The sequence below is a fragment of the Suncus etruscus genome, chromosome 10 (assembly GCF_024139225.1).
Source record: "Suncus etruscus isolate mSunEtr1 chromosome 10, mSunEtr1.pri.cur, whole genome shotgun sequence".
Classification (NCBI taxonomy): Eukaryota; Metazoa; Chordata; class Mammalia; order Eulipotyphla; family Soricidae; genus Suncus; species Suncus etruscus.
The window spans coordinates 39993978-40012897 of record NC_064857.1 but is presented as its reverse complement, the minus strand read 5'-3'; the positions used below and the strand labels follow the sequence as shown (position 1 = coordinate 40012897).

Sequence of the window (18920 nt, the reverse complement as noted above, 5' to 3'; positions counted from 1 at the left end):
TTTGCAATTTTGTATATATCTAGATTGTTTTTTGCATCTATATGTAGGTATATATAGATATAGTACCTATATATAGGTACTATATATTATATTTATCATTGACTGGCTATGAATGAAAGTTAATGTACTGTTTCTTCCAGTTTCTAATCATCATTTGAGTTCTACTCTCACCATAGATTTTGATCATTTGCCAAAAGGACACAAGTACCTTCAACCTACAAGAAATGAGAAAGCAGTTGGCCTTGAATATTATTTATTAGAGCTAGAAGAGATGACATTGGTAATTTGAAATTTGTCTAGCTAGTCAAGCACCCACGTCAGCAATTAAACATGAGATAGAAAGAGAAATGTGATAAGAGTAACTGCAATTCCTAATAGAAATTATTGTCATTTCACCCAAACCAGAGTTAATGACAACAGAATCAAGAGACCCAAACTATAACAAACTATACACAAAATGGACTTGTTATACTAGCAGTCCAGGGGTTAAAGGTGGAGGTATGGGGTGCATGCTGGGAACAGGGGCAGAGGAAGATCAACACTGGTGGTGTTGTCATTTCAGTCTGAATGATACAATTTTTATTTTGTTTTGTTTGGGGCCATATTTGTCAGTACTCAGGGTTTACTCGTGGCTCTGCACTCAAAAGTGATCCTGGTGGGTTTGTGGGAACCTTATGCAGTGAAGGGATTGAACCCAGTTTGGCCACATGCAAGCAAATGCCCTATATGCTGTGCTACTTCTACCTATCACTCCAGCCCTACACCTTCAGGCTCTTTGATATAAACACTTTACATTGGTAGCTGCTTTGTAACTTTGGCTCTTACCAAGAAATTGCTGTCTATCTGAGCGCCGTTTCAGACTCAGCTTCACCAGGTCCGCAGGGGCATCAGGCAACCCAGCCACCTCTTGGTAGGTCTCTATGGCCCCACGCAAGATCTCATTGCTTCGCCTCTTCTCAGCCAAATCATCTTCACACTGGAGGAAATGCCCATATTGGTAAGATGTCTCCTGATTAGCTATATTGGCAACAACCCAAAGGATTCATGAAAAATTCACTTTGTAAATAAGTATAACTGGCAACTGCTTAAAAAAATGTCTCCTAGGAGCAGAAGCAATAGTGCAGTGGTATAGTGGTTTGCCTTCCACATGGACGAATTCCAGTTTGATCCCATATGGTCCCTCAAGCCAGGAGTGATTTCTGAATGCATAGCAGGAGTAACCCCTGAACATCACCGGGTATGGCCCAAAAACAAAAAAAAAAAGAAAAAGTTTCCTTATCAAGAGATTAAATTCACAAATAATGGGCTAGAGATATAATAACGGGTTAGAGCATAGGCCTTACATGTGGCCAAATCTCGCTTGGTCCCAATACTACATGGAATGCCAACATGAGTGTGGGCTTAGCTCTGGAGACCTCTGAGCACTGATGGAGGGATTAGGCAATCTAGTACATCACAAGGACAAAGGAGCATTATATATGCATGGACTGATGACTCAGATCATTAAGAATCAGGGAATTTTAGGGCTCCAGAATACCATTTAGAAGTATCCTCCTCTCTCAAATAAAAAAAATGAAAGTAATACCAAGGGACCGGGAAGGTGGCGCTAGAGGTAAGGTGTCTGCCTTATGAGCGCGGACCGCGGTTCGATCCCCCGGCGTCCCATATGGTCCCCTCAAGCCAGGGGCGATTTCTGAGCACATAGCCAGGAGTAACCCCTGAGCGTCAAACGGGTGTGGCCCAAAAACAAAAAAAAAAAAAGAAAGTAATACCAAGTGTCACTTTAATAATATGAAGAAAAGTTAGCTACTAAGCTTCAAACATGGAAGAATATGACATAAGCCAAGAGTAATATATGCTGGAGCTGATAGTGACTGCTATTAGGGTATGAATATCATTATGCAATAGGATACCTGTCCACACCATCTAAACATTTATCAGCTTATTCCTGTGCTTACTCATTCAAGAGTGAAACTCTGAGTGGCAGGTGTCATTTTCCATATACAGAAAACAAAACACAATAAACTAAGGTTTCTTTCTTTCATATTTGGCTTCCTTTTAGAAAGGAGAGAAAGATAATGTACAAATAAAGTTATCTGTGTGTGTGTGTATGTGTGTGTGTGTGCATGCGTGCATGTGACTGTGATGGCCACAGTACTGTGGATGAAAACAATGTAGGGAGTGAGTGAGATGATAGGGAAGATGCCAGAATAATCAATCTGGCAAGAGCCAATCTGGAAGAAATGGGGTCCTAGGGGCCAGAGTGGTGCCGCAAACGGTAAGGCATCTGCCTTGCCTGCATTAGCCTAGGATGGACCACGGTTCAATCCCCCTGGTCTTCCATATGGTGCCCCAAACAGGGAGCGATTTCTGGGCACAGAGCCAGGAGTAACCCCCAAGCGTCACCAGGTGTGACCAAAAAAAAATTAAAAAAAGAAAGAAATGGGAGCCTATAGCATGAGAATAGAGATGGGAAAAATAATAACTCAGGCAGGCAACAATGAGGACCTGGGGTTGAGAGTGGAGGGTAAAGAAAAGAAATATTAGCATGGAAGGGAGAAAGAGAAATCACTTTGTCAGAAGCAAATTTTACTGCATAGATGTGATATGAAGTAGAGATAGCAGCAGAGTTTGATATATCTGATAAGCAAATCAGAAGGATTGCATTGGCAGCTTGGAGAGCAGAAGGAGGAATCAGATGAAGAAAAAAAAAGACTCAAGGCAGGAATCCAAACAAAGTTTGGTAATAGATCAAATGGGAGAAATTATAAGATGTGGTAAGAAATTATAGATGTATGTTGAAGGTCAAAGTCAATAAAATGGTAGGTGGTATGAAAGGAGAATTGAGAGAAAATTCAAAAAATAAATTTAAGACTTCAAGTTTTGACAATTATCACCTGGTTTTAATGCATTCCTTGAAAATAGGGAGCTAGGGCATAAATATGTTTACAGAGATGAAATCCTAAGTTCAATTCTGAACTGGTAACTCCAATGCTATCTTCCATGTAGATCAGGGGTCTCAAACTCAATTTACCTGGGGGCCGCAGGAGGCAAAGTTGGGGTAAGGCAGGGCAGCCTAAGGGATTTCGCTTACCGAATATTCGCAATAAAAAAGCACATTAGTAAGAAAAAAAATCGTGAAAGATCGCATTAAACATTTGCATACCCCGAACGAAACTGCTCGGGGTATGCGATTGTTTAATGCGATTTTTTTTTCTTACTAATGCGATTTTTATTGCGATTATTCAGTAAGAGAATAATCGCCAATACTGCGATATTTGAAGGCCGGCCGCGGGCCACAAAATGTTGTAAGGAGGGCCGCAAACGGCCCGTGGGCCACGAGTTTGAGACCCCTGATGTAGAGACACTGGAAAGAAAGGAGTCTGGAGAGGTTAGAGTTAAAGTTAGATATTGGAAAATCCTCAAGGATAGAGCTGGGCATTAGAGTTAAGTAGCTGGAAGCAATTGTGAAAGTAGACACAGAACAAATCTAAGAATAAAACTTACAATGTCTTGAAAGAGGATTCTGAGGTAATTAAACATGAGAAAGACAGGGGAGAGCCAGCAAATAGGAGGATAAGGAGGAAGAGAAGAAAATAACAGCAAACATGGGTGCTGTGTGACTATCAGAGAGTGTCAGAAGTGGTCATCAGGAAGCTCAAGATAACAACTGACAGCAAAATACATTGGATTCGGCAGTGTGGTTCTTCTGTTGTTCTGGGATATATATCTGCCTTAGAACTCAAAGTTAAGATGAGTAGACTTAGGAGAAATCAGATAGGAGCTGGTGATAATTCTTTCAAGGGACAGACAAATCATCAAGTTAGGTAAAAGAAAATGTTTCCTCTTTTTTTTTTTTTTTTTTTAACAATACGAAGTATGACAGAATGGTACTGAAATATAAAACTCCGCGGGGGGGGGGGGTTCTGACCGTGTAAAAAGGACACATAAACTAAAATGACATCCTTTAGCATGGGGTGGGCACAGAAATGGGAAAGGAAACCAAGAAAATGGCCAGGCTCATGGAGGAAAGCAGAAGAATATATGGAGGTAGGTGTAGTTGATGTGTTAGTGTAGTGATGGGATCCGGTGGATGTTCTGTATTAGTGAAAAGTGAATGTTCTGCTGTAGATTGAGAATGAAGTTTGCACATGTGGCCTGAAATCCTAAAAGTTAAGGAGAGAGGGGAAATTGTAAATTGGTTATTAAGCTCTCCTAGATTCAGTAGGCTACAATTTTCAGATTTCCATAGGAGGAAAACTGATATCAGTTAGATGCCGAAATTAGCATATATTAGTCCCACCTCAGGAAATGCTATTTAACATGTTTATTTTATTTAAGTATATTCTGCAGTTAAATAAAGTGCAATACCTCCGTTTTAGGAGTTGCTAAGAAAATGAGCTTTCCTTTCACTCCTCCAAAATGCAAATTTAGTAATAGCACAAACAGGAATTAACTGGGGAAGGCTTCTTTGCAAATCACAAACACACATGCACACATACATGCCCATACAACAACACCCTACTTACAGATTCAATTAGGACTTTTCACTTGATAAGGGTTAGAATTAAAGCAGGGTGAAAGAGAAGAAAAAAATTTATGAGGAAAAAAAAAAACAAAAAACAAACAGAGAGGCTAAAATGATAGCACAGCAGTAGGGCTTTTGCCTTCCAGGCAGACAACCTGGAATGGACCAGGTTCAAGCCCCTGCATATGGGAATATGGTCCCCTGAGTCGACTGGGAGAGATTTCTGATTGCAAAGCCAGAAGTAACCCCTGAACGCCACTGGATGTGGCCCAAAAAGAAACAAACAAAAAACTGAATGAACGAAGATCTCTAGATTTGAAAAGAACAATTATCTCTTGCTTTCCAGGAAAAAAAAAAGTTTTAGAGCATACAAGTTTGTGTTCAAATTTGAATGATTTCCGAATAGAACACCTGGTGGGAGACAGTCACATTTTAGTGATCCATACTGGCCTCCTTTTTATGGTTTTTGTAACACCTTGCAACGGTCCTCAGACTTTTTAAACAGGGGCCAGTTCACTGTTCCCCAGACCGTGGTAGGCTGGACTATAGTAAAAACAAAAATTATGAACAAATTCTTACGCACATTGCATATATCTTATCTTGAAGTGAAGAAACAAAACAGGAACAAAAACAGTATGTGGGCTGCGGGCCATAGTGTGAGGACCACTACATGATAGGCATCAGGTTTATGTGACTTTAGCTATGTGAGTTATTAAATGTAACTAAAGCGTGATCATTCTTATATGACTCCATGAATGGAGACCAACTAGTTGTTCACCTGACAGCTTCATCAAGCTACCAAAAAGATTTTGGAAAATTCTCATCAAGCATGCTGTGAAGGTGGTATGTTTTTAAAATAGGAATAGCAGTAATATATTGAACTAAATTAATCTGAAAAGAGGAAATGATCTTTATCTCTAAAGTTATCTACTTTTACCCTTCTTACCCCCTGCTTCAAGCTCCTTCCATTTTAATGAGGGATAAATATTTTACGACTCACTGAATTGGGAAATTATCAATATCACTGAATTAGTGTTAAAATGGTACATAATTCTTTAAACTCTCTTACATGAAACAAATAGACTTTTGCTTTGGAAATAAAAATTTACAGGTTGATTTTTATCAGCTTGGCAGTAGATAAAATAAGAGGAACTGAAGCAAAAAAATTTTTTACAGGATGTCAGAACAGCAAAACCTGTATTGACTTAAAGTAATTCATCCATTCAATCTTCCTTGGTGATATGATTTTCTGCCTCAGGAGCATTAATAAATATCTTGTGTAAGATAATAAAATGAATTGAGTTTATAATTTAAGATTTTGTTTCCAATGTTTAAGCAACCTGGTTAAAGCTGTTTTTCGCCATAATCCAATGATAATGATGGTATCTCTGTTAGGACAGTGGGTAGAGAGCTTGCCTTAAATGCATCCAACCTTGATTTGATCTTTGGCATCCTATAGAGTCCCCTGAGCCCACAGGAGTGATTTCTGAGAGCAGAACCATGAGTACTGGATATTGCTGGTTGTGGTCCAAAACCTCACCTCAATTGAAATGGTAAATAGTATAGACTATTCTAGGACCAATAAAAAAGACCCTCGTCTAGGTTTTGGTCTACGATCTGTACAACAACCAAGATCTCTAATTCTAGAGGTCTGACTGACACAACTGCAACTAAGCAGAACTTCTGGAAACATAATGAAAGACTATATCCCAGGCTTCATCCTATGATCGGTGCAAAAACCAAGACCACCAACTACAGAAGACTGATTAAAACAACAGTGATGAAACAAAACTTCTAGAACCATAAAGAAAGACTCCATCCTAGGCTCCATCCTATGACCTGTGCAAATATCAAGGTCTCTGATTACAGAGGCCTGATTTTATCATCTACAACTGAGTGAAAAGTTTCCAGACATGACTAAAGGACCTAGGGGAGAGTAAAAGAGCATGTATGGACCCTGTGGTTATTCCCATGACAATATACTTCAAGGGCGAAGAAACCCTGTATCTCTTAGGCCAAAGGAATTCATTTTCTAATCTCCCCAATATTTACTGTGCCTATGCAAAAAAAAAATCACAAATTAAATCTTTTTGTTATTATTGTTGTTGCTTGTTTTTTTTGTTTGTTTGTTTTTTATTTGTCTTTTGTGCTTTGTTGTTTTTATTTCAGGACTGTGGTTATTGTTTGGTTGTTGTCTATTACTGTGGTGTTTTGGGGGGAATATTTTGTTGTTGTTTTGTTTTGTTGTTATGTTTTTCTTCCTTTTTCCCTTTCTTCTCTTAAATTGATATTTATAGCCTTTAGAAGGACTCCTTCTGTTTTTTGCTTGTTTGGTTTTTGCTCCCCCTTTATTTTCTTTCCTTCAAACAGAATGACATAACTTGAACCATCTTGTTCTGCCTCACAAATTGAGGGGGAAATAATGGAGGGTACCAAAACCAAACAGTCGGATGAACACTGAGTAGAAATAAAAAATGATCAGACTTAAACACCAAATCCAAAGCCAATGACAACAGAATTGATACTCAATCTACAACAAGTTAGACACAGAAGGGACCACTTATACTAGCAGCTGGGGGGTACATAACGGGGGGATTTGGGATACATGCTGGGAACAGGAGTGAAGGGAGAACACCATTGGTGGTGGGAAAGCCCCTGATTCAATGTCACTATGTACCTAAGATATTACTGTGAAAGATTTGTAATCCACTTTGGTCAAAATAAAAATTATTTAAAAAAAAAAAGAACACTGGTTGCAATCAGAAATGGAGGGTCCATTATATTAAAACATAATTTTGAAAAAGTAAAAATATATTGTTGGACTATTTACAAGTGACTGTTTAATTTTCTAACAAAAATTAAAAAGTTGTACCTATATTCTACCTATAAAACCTGTTGTTGCATTTTTATTTTTTAAACTTTTATGAATTTAAAATGTTTTTAAATCACTCTGTTAAAATAGAATTTACCATGTCTAAATTTAGAGCATATCACATTCATACTAATATATTTTATTTTGTTTTTTGGGGGGCCACACTCAGTGACACTCAGGTGTTACTCCTGGCTCTGCGCTCAGAAATCGCTCCTGGCTTGGTGGACCAGGTGGGATGCAGGGGATCAAACCAAAGCCCATCTTGTGTCAGCCATATGCAAGGCACATGCCCCACCCCTATGCTATCGCTCTGCCCCTTCATATAATATTAATAGCACACTGAAAACATAATATTTAGGGTTAAAAATATTGCTTAAGGCCTAAACACAAATTCTGTTTATGCTGTATACACAGCAATCACTATGCAAAATGTAACACATTAATTAAGACTTTGGTGCCCATTATTAATATAACATATATGTATTTAGAAACATAAAACATTGCCATAATTGAATTAGTATTTGCATCAAGCATTACTCTCTTTAGCTTGTTTTCTTTAATTATAATCAAGTATTTATCAAAATTGTGACAGAGCCCATCATTTATTTGAATAGACATGATCTGTTTTTAATAAAGACATTCTCTCCTATTTGACAGCAATACAATTGTGTGATTTTGAAGGATCACTGATTAGATTAATTTATAAAATGATGCAGCTGCCATATGTAAATCTTGCTTCCAACCTCGGAAAGAGAAACCTATTAATTTTCACCAACTTATCAAATGTAATTAATGGAATACAATAAATAAGTTTTGAGTTGGAGAGGAAAAGGATACAAAGAGCCTGATTTTGAGTAGTTGTCACTTTCAGTTTGATATACTGGTACCTAGAGTTTTCTATTATGTGTGTGGAGGGCATGGAATTATTTGGATTGTGTGTGTGTTTGACGTGTCTGGCACAAATGACAGTGCTGCCCCTAGAAGGTTCTCCTTGGCCCAGAAAATTTCTGAAGTGCCTTAGCATCTGCTGTTTCTCAGTGAGGCTGACAGTCTTATGCACCCATAAAGTTTGGCTCTGGAAGTCTTACTGCCTGACACATGTGTCCATCAGTACTGATGTTTGCCTTGCCTTCCAGACTTCTAAGTCCACTTCACTTTGCCAGCTGGGAGTTCAGAAGGCATTTTAAAATACTCCTAAACTCTTACTTTAATACTTCTCTAAACTGTTTCCTCTCCTATTGCCTTGTTAGTAATTAGCAATGTCCTCTCCTGAATGTGGCCAAACAAAAAATGTAGGATGCTTTTTCTGAACCTGACCTTAGATCTCAATTCGTCTTTCTGTCCAGCAATACCTTCTGCCCACTTCCATATTCTCACAACACATCCATGGTAGAAGACACTTCACTGCAATTCTATTTGCTTCCTGTTCTTCCTGCTCCTACTTCTATTCCCCAAAACTAATTTTCTACCCAACAACTCAAACAACCCAACTACAGGCATAAAGTCTACCCAGCTTCCCAGTGCAGGCACAGCTCTGAAGACTGTCACCTTGTTTCCCCTTCACACACCCTTTTTCTGTTCTAGACTATTTCCTACATCAGAAATTTGGACTTTGCTGTTCCCTCTGCTGGGGCAGCTTCTTCCATAGCTCTTAGCATCTCCCTAGAAAGAACTGTCCTATGATTTCAATTGAAGTATTTCTTGCCCAGTCACTTTTTGGGGGGTTGAGGGACACAAACTAGCAATGCTTAGGCTTACAAGATTTTGCACTGAGGAATCGCTCCTAACAGGCTCAGAGGGTCATATGGGATGCCAGGGATTGAATTCAGGTCAACTGTGTGCAAGACAAATACGCAAATACCCTACGTGCTGCACTTTTACTATGACCTCTGCTTTGGTCATGTTACCTGAAGCAAAAAAAAAATAGTGTAGGTATATTTCTTATTTAAGTAGCTTCTTTTAATGCTGGTACATTTTGTAATGTAAGAAGAGTGATATATTTTGTAATATTTAATATATTTATTTATAAGGACTTTTGTAACTGACCCCTTGGTAGTAGAAGGATATAAACAATGTTGGAGATTGAACTGTACCAAATATGGTCAGCCACATGCAAACTAAGCACTTTAATCTCCATAGGAACTCTCTGACTCTTAAATTTAAAAATAAAATAAAGTAAAGTAAGTCTTTCCTAAGCATATTTTCAACCTGTGGCTATAAACCTCATATTTTTAGAACATCATTCTTCAACAGGTGTGTGTGCCTATGATCTTGCATCTGTCATGCATGTGGAAGACCAATGGTTTTGAACCTATCTATACCTGTAGACTAGCACCAGTCTGTGGACTAGTGGTTGAAGATAACTGTCTTAACGCCTTAAGAAGTCTAAATTGGTTTGGTCTAAATGGAGCAGAATGGAATGTTAGGGTGATAGAAGTGAATAATAATGTGTTAATCATCAGTTTCCATTCAAAATAAAAAAGGAACTCTGATATTGAGGCGGAACTCAGAATTATTCAGAAAGGTCACCTGCGCAAAATGGCAATAGTTATTTGTTCCACTGTAAAAAATATTGAGTTTATAAATATGTGAAACAGTTTTATATAGAAGAGAAAATAAAAACACTAGCTCTTGAAAGATAACAAGAAGCACTTTCCTAAGCGGAAGGGTTTAGAATACCTGTGCTTTGCCATATCTTGCCCGTGGACTCTGAGGATATTTTCGCACCAGTTCTTCAAATGCATGCACGGCTTCCTCGACCTTTCCCTGTGAAGAAGCAATTAAGTAAATATAATCAATCCAAATGTGTATCTTCAGCAATGTTATTCACAATGGCTATATAATATTTGCTAAGTGCACTGTTAGACTTGCCTTGATTCCACACCAAGTATGCAGGAATTTTATTCAAATTTTTCTAAAGATAACTGAATTATGACAAAAATCAAATTTTAAATGTGGTAAAATATTTATTTAAAAACAAAAAGATACATGATGGGGCTGGAGTAGTGGTGCAAGTAGTAGGGCATTTGCCCTGCACATGCTAACCTAGGATAGACCACAGTTCAATACCCCGAAGTCCCATATGGTCACCCAAGCAAGAAGCGATTTCTGAGTGCATAGCCAGGAGTAAACTCTGAGCATCACCGGGTGTGGCCCAAAAAACCAAACAAACAAAAAAAATGATAATTGGTACTAAGAAAATGTTATATCTGTTACAAAAAATAAAAATACATTTTTCTTTCTGTGTAACAGCTTCTATGTGCATCATGAAAAAAAGTATTCATTACTTTTTCAAGCTTTTGGGAACAATTTTAACCTTTTGAAAAAATGGTAATAAGATGATGGGGGAGGGAGTTTATCAGCATTTCTCAATCAAGGGCCTTTATCAGTCATTATGAGACCACAGGAAATTCCAGGGGACCACAGGTGAAAATCATGTGGATGGGGAGGGGGCATAGCATAAGAATATGAGATTGACTGATAGAACTGGAGTGAGGGAGGTATAGGGAAAAAACAAAGTTAGAAGGAGCTGTAGTTGGAAAAAAGCTGAGAAGTATTAGTTTAAAGCACCCGTTTTATTCAGTCGGGGCTATATTCCCAGGAGAAGAGGGTCATCCGATTGAGTACTAGACTAGATTTGGCTCATCTGGCTGACTAGAGGCATCACTGCCTTTGTGTCATATGACCTTCCTAAATCTCACACAAGCCTTTAAGAAGATGACCTGAAGGGAGCCAGAAAATAGTGCAGTGGTTAAAAGTACCTATCTTGCAACCTTGATGTCATGAGTTCCCCAGTGATACTCAGAGGCACCAAATGCAGTCCTGGCAGCTCTGTTCTTTATTTTTTGTTTTGTTTTGGGGCCACACCCAGTGATACTAGGCTCAGTCTTGGCTCTGTGCCTAAGGATCACTTCTGATGGCGCTCAAGGAGCTTTCCTAAGTGCCAAGAATTGAAGCTAGGTAAGCAGAATATAAGACAAGTATTTGACCCATTACACTATCTCATCAGCACAAACTATGCTCTTTGTGATCCCTGGGATGGCAGGAGATATTCAGCTGTACAGCAGGCAGGTATGTGTGAGCACCACACTAAAAAAGTGTACAACTTCATGTGAGGCAAGTACCACAATTGAAGCAATGCAAGTGTTCATGAGGGGATTTTGATGCACATCCAGCTGTGAAGATCATGATACATGTACATTATCAGGCTTCAAACACTAACACGATATATATTAAATGTATTGAAGCAATTTTTATTTACTTGTTATTGCTTTGGAACCATAACCACTGATCCTAAGGGTTTACACTGGCTCTACCTATAGGACCATTCCTGTCCGTACTTGAGTTTCCATATGGGGTTGCCTGGGATTAAACCCAGGGTTGGCAGCATGTAGGGCGAGTGTCTTCTCCAATCTACTACTGCTCCAGCCCCAGTTATTTATTATTATGTTACATTTTAAAAATGAATTTAAGGGGCCGGAGCGGTGGTGCAAGCAGTAAGGCATCTGCCTCACACGTGCTAGACTAGGATGGACTGGAGTTTGATCCCCCGGTGTCCCATATGGACCCTCAAACCAGGAGTGATTTTTGATCGCATAGCCAGGAGTACCTGAGTGTCACCAGGTGTGGCCAAAAACAACAACAACAACAACAACAAAAAGAATTTAAATCTTTTTTGTTTGTTTGTTTTTGGGTTCCATCCGGCGGTGCTCAGGGGTTACTCCTAGCTCTATGCTGCTCAGAAATCACTCCTGGCAGGCTTAGGGAACCATATTCGATGCTGGGAATCAAACCAGGATCTGTCCTGTGTTGGCCCCCTGCAAGGCAAATGCCCTACCACTGTGCTATTGGTTAGGCTAAAAATGAATTCAATTGTGATCTGCTCTACATGTTTGGGGAGGAAAGCAAAGTGAAAAAATAGCAATCATTTCCATTCAGATGACTTAAAGCAGGACTTGAATGGGGGCTGAATTCCTCTGCCCAGACTGTGTCTGAGCAAGATCAGTTACTCCAGGGCAGTTAGTGGCCCATCTGAAAATATCAGCTATAAAAATAACTGGAAAAGAGTTTATTTATGCTGATGATTCAGCCAATAATATGGCTCCCTGCTGTTTCAAAGGCAAGATTTTGTATGTGGCCACTTGTTTACATACCTCCTTTAAGTACCCTATTAGAGACTCAGGATACTCCTTAAGGAACATAATTTCTCCAGATAAGCAAGAAATAGCCAATGCCTGATGGCATATTAGCACTTTTATGTCCTACAGACTTATCTGCCTCTTGATGATTGAACCATTTGCTGTTCATTGTAATTTAGAAAAATCTCTCAGTAAAACTGCTCATTTGTTCTTTTCCCCCCGTAAGTGATTTGTAAAATGGGCACCTCTCTTTTTCACAGGTGGCTTTTAGTGCAGAGGAAGTCGTGAATGCCATAAAGGTAATAAAATGTATTTCGGTTTCATTTCTTTAAATTATCAAAATTTGCCACTAATTGGTTTCATCTTAAAAAGTTAGACAAGACAGACTAAAAGAACTCTTGTGATATTCTTGACAGGCACAAATTCACAGTGCCTGGGAAAAAGGGGTAAGCCAGTCTTGTGCTTGGAACATTGTCAAATGCTAGTTAAACAAATGCTTAAATTTATTGAGTCACTTCTTGTGTAGATGAATATTGTTATTCCACATCTGTTTGTGGCATGATCTTTATAAATTGTATTAGAATTGTCATTGCTTATTTACTTAGAGTTCCTTTATCCTCATGCCCCCTTTTGCAGCCAATGGCTATTTTACAATAAAAGCACATTACAAGAAAACTGATCATTATACTAAGTATATATATATATATATATATATATATATATATACACACACACATATATACCCATATATATGTGTGTAGCTATGTATATAGATATAGACATATATAATATCAATTATAAAGAAAGAAATGTTCAAGGAAATAAAGTAGATAACTAAGTGAAGATATTATAATAAGGGCCCGGAGAGATAGCACAGCGGCGTTTGCCTTGCAAGCAGCCAATCCAGGACCAAAGGTGGTTGGTTCGAATCCCGGTATCCCATAAGGTCCCCCATGTCTGCCAGGAGCTATTTCTGAGCAGACAGCCAGGAGTAACCCCTGAGCACCGCTGGGTGTGGCCCCCCCCAAAAAAGATATTACAATAAGTTTGGGGCTCCAAAAATTGGATATATCAAAAAAATAACAGGCTGAAGGGATAGTACAGTGGGTAGGGTGCTTGTCTTGCATGTGAGCTTGATCTGTGGCATCCCATATGATCCCCCAAACCCAGCCCTTAGTCATCCCTGACAGTAGAGACAAGAGTAAGCCTTTCAACACTGTCAGGAGTGGCCCCAAAACAAAAATAACAACATCACTGAGCACATAACTAAGGATAAGTACTCTAGTCTCAAAACCTGTGTAATATTTATAAAAAAAAATACAAATAACATTTCAAATTAATTTCAAATTAACTAACTAACATAAGTCATCTTAGAACTCTGGAGATTAATCAAGTATATCAAATTTTTTCACTCAATAGTAGCTATGTTTAGAGTAGTGGCTATAACTCAAGTGGTAGATCAAATAATTGTTATGAAGGTAAAGACTATTATACATTTTATGACTGAAACTCAATCACAAACAACTTTGTATCTGTGGAAAACACAACTGTATTATGAACAAACTTATAAATATAGTTTAATAAAGTAATTAAAAAATCATTTGCAGGCCAGAGCCAGGCAACAGTGAGTAGGGTGCTTGCTTTGTATGAAGCCAAGTTCAATTTCTTGGCATCCCAGAGGCTCCCTCCCCATAGCCCACCAGGATTGATCACTGAGCACAGAGCCAGGATTGAGTCATGAGTACTGCTGTGTATGACCCAAAAATAAAGCAAGCAATCCCCCAGATCATTTGATATTTAGAAAAATTAAGTAGAAAATATAACATTATTCTCACCTTTTTACATACAAAGAAAATGGTACAGAATGGACAGTTGATTTTCTCAAAACCACATTGCTTTGGCTTAAGTTGATAGAAGTGAATGACTCCCAAGTTAACTGGCCTGAGATTAAGTTCTGTTCTTATTTAGCCATTTAGTATTTTAATTCAATGCTTTGCTTTTTTTGGGGGGGGCACACCCAGTGATGCTCAGGGGTTATTCCTGAGCTCAGAAATCACTCCTGACTTGGTGTACCATATAGGACGCCAGGGATTGAATCATGGTCTGTCCTAGGCTAGTGCGGGCAAGGCAGAAGCCTTACCGCTTGCACCACCACTCCGGCCCCACATTGTGTTTCTTCATGGAATTATTCTAAATCCCACATATAAGTGATATCATTCAGTATTTATCCTCCTTCCGACTTACTTCATTTAACATAGTATTTTCTAGTTCCATCCATGTTGCTGCAAATTGCATGATTATATTTCTTACTGCTATGTAATATTCTATATTTCATTCTGTATATGTACCACATCTTCATGATCCACTCGTCTATTGTTGGGCATCTAGGTTGATTCCAAATCTTGGCTATTGTACAATACTGAAAGCTGCAATGAATAGTGGTGTGCATACATACTTTTGGATGAATGTCTTCCTATCTTGGGGATCTATACCCAGGATCACAATTACTGGGTCATATGGCAGCTTAAGTTTTAGTTTACTGAGAACCCTCCATACTGTTTTCCATAGGGTTTGGACCAGGCAGCATTCCCACCAGCAGTAGATAAGAGTTTCTTCATCCCTGCCAACAGAGATTGGCCCCATTGATTTTTTTTTTGTGGGGGTCCACACCTGTTGACACTGAGGGATTACTCCTGGCTATGCACCCAGAATTCGCTACTAGCTTGGGGGAACATATGGGATGCTGGGATTGAACCACAATTTGTCCTAGGTCAACTGCGTGCAAGGCAAATGTCCTTCTGCTGTGCCACCACTCCGGCCCCTCAATGCTTTACTTTTAACTCAATGCATGTGCCTGATTAAAGGGACACTCAGACGGTTGGCATATCTATCTATCTATCTATCTATCTATCTATCTATCTATCTATCTACCTACCTATCTATTTGTATTCTGAAGGACATACCTAGTGGTTTCAAGAGTGATGATCCTGGTTCTATACTCAGGATGATTCCTAGTTGGGCTCATGGGACTATATAAGATACCAGGAAATTGAACCTGGGCTGACCATGTGCAAGGCAAGCACCTTATATTTCTTTTATAAATAAACCAGGAGTAATAATGCCTGAATTTATATAACAACCAAGTCACTTTGCATTTCTATGACAAGTGAAATACTAAACTTACCCTTTTACGGAGTTTTTCTGCAGCATCAAGTTCAGCTTTGATAGTCTTATCAAATTTATTTAATAGTTTAGGCTTCTTTTTCTTAACTGAAAAAAAAAGTGTTTAATTATTTACAATAAACAGTCATTAACACTATTGATTGACTGTGGGAACAATATCGACTGACTGTGCCTTACCTTCCACAGCCAATACCTCCACTCCTAACCCACCACAACCACTGGAATTGGCAAAGTCAGCAACTGCCAAGTCATAGAGAGAAACTTGGCTTTTGAGACTCATGAATATCCTTTGGAATCTGGAATGTGCACAAGCTCCCCCTTTATCTAAATTTTGTTTCTTCATCTTAGTTATTTGGTGGTTAATCATGGTCTGAAAATATTAGAGCTGATGATTTTTGAGTAACCACTTTCATATAAACTTAATTGTGTGTATTTAATGATGATTCTCTTAACTCAGAAATAAAGACCCAGTCCTTAGCATGAAAATGTTAAGTATGATTTCTAAACTATTAAGATAAATTTCCTTGCTAAGTCCAAAAGACTGCTTTAAACAGTTTCTTAATGTATCTAGTATGTTTTGGTTAAAGATAAAAGTGACTCTAAGGACAGTCAAGCAAAGCAATTTCTCAGTCTATCTCATAAGAACCTTTCATTCTGTCATGGGCTTTTACTCCATATACATCACATATTTCAGCTATATAGACTGCCCTGATCCCCAAACAAATGGTGCCATTTTTGATGGTATCAGCATTAAATAATCCATCATTTATCAAAAGCAATGTTCCTTATATCACTCATAGAAGTGCTCCTTTCTCTGTCTCTGTCTGTCTGTCTGTCTCCCTCTCTAGCTCTCTCTCTCTCTTTCCTTTCCCTAAAGTCCACTACAAGCTGTATTGCATTTCTTTGTTTAGGCCTTCTCATCTAATTTTCACTATAACTATCTTTAAAAAGAATCCTTGTCCAAACCATAAGTTCTTACAGAGTGACATCAACTCAGTTTCACAATGAGTATTATTCAAGCTTACTCAGCATGGAGTCATAGCCTTCAGTAGAGGGAAAGGAGACATACTGGTACACAATGGCAGTCTAATGAAGTTGGGGGCTGCTGGATGTGTCCTAACTCCCAACAGTAAGTAATTTCAGCTGAGGGTGGAGGAGATTGCCAAAGCAAAGTTCTTGTGGGACAGTGAGAATTATCAAATAGAACAGATTAGTAAGGATAAATAAAGAGTAGGAGAACAGAGAGAAATTAGAACAATCATAAGAAAATGTTTCTATATTTTAATGTTAGATTTGAACTAATTCTGCTCTACTCTGACACAAAGAAGAAGAATTTTTCTTTTGATGGTAATGCTCTTCATGTGCAAAACTTCACCATTTTCTATGCCTCCTTTAAAGGTCTTCTCCCTCTCAGGGTCTTTTCTGATTCCCCAGCAGGGAGAAAGACTTCAATATCTTACAGCAAAGACACCAGTCAGACTAGGCAAACATTAGGCTGCCATCTACAACTTGCCATTTCTCTCCTTCTTGCCTCCTGTCCAGTTCCATCTCAACCCACAGAGCTTGGGCTTCTTCCTTCACCCCATGACTCAAAAGCAGATTTTCTAGAAGCAGTTCTCAGAGGTAAATGATTGCAGGCATCTAAGTCACAGTTCTATAACCTAAGTCAAGGTGCTTAGCACTTTTCTGTCCCAACTTCTATAGTTATAACTGAGTAGCTGTGCTTTTGAGAATTAATAACGTTTTTTATAACTAGGTAGGGGAAAAATATAAGCTAGTATTGCTCAGTCCTAACCTTTCTTCTCCCGAGAACACATACACTCAGATGATCACAAATCCTACTGGGAGAAACTTCTACATGGAAGCACTAGACAGCTTCAAACTCCTGGAGAGAGTAGGTGTTTAATTCTGGGTTCAATATTAGAAAAACTATCAGTCCTGCTCATCTTAGTGCCATCCTCCAATGAGCACTCATCAGTAATAGGACTGAGCTTGGATCATCTTTTTTTTTATCATACCTTGTTAATAAAAACGAAAAGTACTGTACTCCTTCATGTGCTTGCTCTACTCAACTCTTTTCTTGCCCAAACCCTCAGGTTTTCTATTGTTGAAAATATTAATGTTTAATTAAGGTAGAGACAGAAAAAAACAGTAGAGAATAGGCTTTTCAACTGCATGTCACTAAATGTTAGGTACATGCAAAGGATTTGGAAAATGGACTGATCTGAACAAGATGTGAGTTGACAGCAGTGGGAGTTAGGGTCTGTCATCTCAGCACTGACTTTCGTCTCTCAGTTATTAACCCTGACTTCATAGAAGTGTCTGTCAGCAGAATACTAGCAAGACTAGGAGAGCTAGGTGGATACCTCTGAAGAGAGCTTTCTGGCTATTACCATCAAATTTCCCCAATCTATTTCTCATTCCATAAAGCTAAAATGAACGAGATTAATGTGGGGAGGGCTAGCAGTTAAGGAGATATAAATCAATCAACAATAATATGGTTGCTAAATAACCACTCTATAAATGCCTTAGTGTCAAAATATTTCAATATTATCACAAAAATAAACAAAATATTAAAAACCTCATAGCGTTTGTCACCAAGAAATTACTCTGTCTCATCTTCTCATATCTCTTCATATTTGTTTCCATTGTTCTTCTCTTTGAAATCCAAAATATTTTCTCATGGGATTAAACTCAGAGCTTCAGACATGTGAGGCTTACTTGGGCTACAGTTCCATACTCATACTATTTTTAAGTATATAAAAAGCCTAATGCAATTTCCCAATTATAAAAAAGGCAAAAACAAAGCAACTTTATTCCTTTTGGTTCTGTGGACCCCCCTAAACACATAAAATATAAACATAATTTTTATACAGTGTAAGCTAGGATTCTGATCTTAGTTACCTACAAGGAGAAATGATAATGTGTCCACATCAGACTGGTCAATGCATATTCATTGCAGCCCTATTCTGAACAACTGAAAAGTACAAAGACCCAAATGTCCATCCACCAGCTCGTGCCCTTTGCATGGAACAGTCATATAATGGCATACCATTTGGCAGTAATAAGAAGAGGAGCAACAAAATGGATAAACCTCAAGCCCATCAAGTTAAATGAAAGAGGGCACATTCCACGAAATTGGGGTGGAGGTACTCTGTTGCTGTGGTTATCCCTTTAGATGGTCTGGATTATGTTCTAC

At 38.5% G+C, this 18920-nt stretch overlaps 1 protein-coding gene across 1 annotated transcript in view; it reads right to left on the bottom strand.

Moving 5' to 3' along the window:
* LOC126020150 (aspartyl/asparaginyl beta-hydroxylase) overlaps nt 1–12601 on the bottom strand; it is a 77020-nt gene extending 64419 nt beyond the window's left edge. The window contains exons 1-3 of the mRNA XM_049781617.1: nt 12554–12601; nt 10080–10166; nt 826–976 (exon numbers count right to left, since the gene is read on the bottom strand). Of these exons, the coding sequence (XP_049637574.1) occupies nt 826–976; nt 10080–10166; nt 12554–12601 (286 nt within the window). The remainder of the gene's footprint in view (nt 1–825; nt 977–10079; nt 10167–12553) is intronic.
* Between the last annotated feature and the right edge of the window lie 6319 nt (nt 12602–18920).